This window comes from Tupaia chinensis, unplaced genomic scaffold, assembly GCF_000334495.1.
Source record: "Tupaia chinensis unplaced genomic scaffold, TupChi_1.0 Scaffold140356_1, whole genome shotgun sequence".
Lineage (NCBI taxonomy): Eukaryota > Metazoa > Chordata > Mammalia > Scandentia > Tupaiidae > Tupaia > Tupaia belangeri.
The window spans coordinates 1079996-1081066 of record NW_006200233.1 but is presented as its reverse complement, the minus strand read 5'-3'; the positions used below and the strand labels follow the sequence as shown (position 1 = coordinate 1081066).

The window sequence follows — 1071 nt, the reverse complement described above, 5'->3', positions numbered from 1 at the left end:
GCGGCGAAAGGGCAACTACGCCGAGCGGGCCGGGGCCGGCGCGCCGGTCTACCTGGCGGCCGTGCTGGAGTACCTGACGGCCGAGATCCTGGAGCTGGCGGGCAACGCGGCGCGCGACAACAAGAAGACGCGCATCATCCCGCGCCACCTGCAGCTGGCCATCCGCAACGACGAGGAGCTCAACAAGCTGCTGGGCAAGGTGACGATCGCGCAGGGCGGCGTCCTGCCCAACATCCAGGCCGTGCTGCTGCCCAAGAAGACCGAGAGCCACCACAAGGCCAAGGGGAAGTAGTCTAGCGCCTAGTGAAACTGAAATCTTCTCAGACCAAAAGGCTCTTTTCAGAGCCACCCACTCGTTCTGGGGAAGAACTGAACACTTTTGTAAACCACGTGGCTGTTAAAGCACTCGCAGTGTCTACACGCATGCATGACTAGCACTATTTGTGCTATGCGCAATTTACAGACGCTCTGAGGCCACACCCATGTCTGTTGTGTTTCTAAAGTGAGTTAAATATCGAGCCAGCTTGGGGGAAAGCTATTCATCCCAAACGTCTGTCTTCAGTGCCCTCGTAAGACCTGCCAAAAACTCACTAGAAGTGCCATAGTCATTGATCAGTGTAAACAGCCAAACTCAGCGCCCGTTGACTACCTACGCGAGTATCACTCATCTGTTGCATCAGCCCTTAAGTGTCAGGTGGCCGCCTCACCGTCTCCTTAGTGAGCCCGTAGCCAGTTCCCTCCCCGGAGCACGCTGCACGAACTGTCTCCTGTCCACGGCCCAGGGCCTTTCTCCCCTGTATAGTCATTAATAGCTTCTTTAATAAAGCAGTTATTAAGCTGCATTACCTCCTGTGAAACTGCCTTACTTTTTAGAGACTAAGAAATACGTTATTTCCTCCTACATATGAGGCAGAGAAAATGCTGTCTGAAATGGGTTTGTTTGGAAGTTCAGGCTGACTGTAACAGATTCCAGCCCTCGTTTCGCTTTCCTTGGGGAAATAGTGATGTAATTGGGCCAGAAACTGAACAAAATAAATGGGGGCGGGGGTGGGGGGAGGGGTGAGGCCGCTC

The 1071-nt window shown here is 54.1% G+C and overlaps 1 protein-coding gene across 1 annotated transcript in view; it reads left to right on the top strand.

Moving 5' to 3' along the window:
* Positions 1-886, top strand: part of LOC102471640 (histone H2A type 1) — a 1295-nt gene extending 409 nt beyond the window's left edge. The window contains exon 2 of the mRNA XM_006162714.3: positions 11-886. Coding sequence (XP_006162776.1) covers positions 11-292 — 282 coding nt within the window. The 3' untranslated portion in view covers positions 293-886. The remainder of the gene's footprint in view (positions 1-10) is intronic.
* The last annotated feature ends 185 nt before the right edge of the window (positions 887-1071 follow it).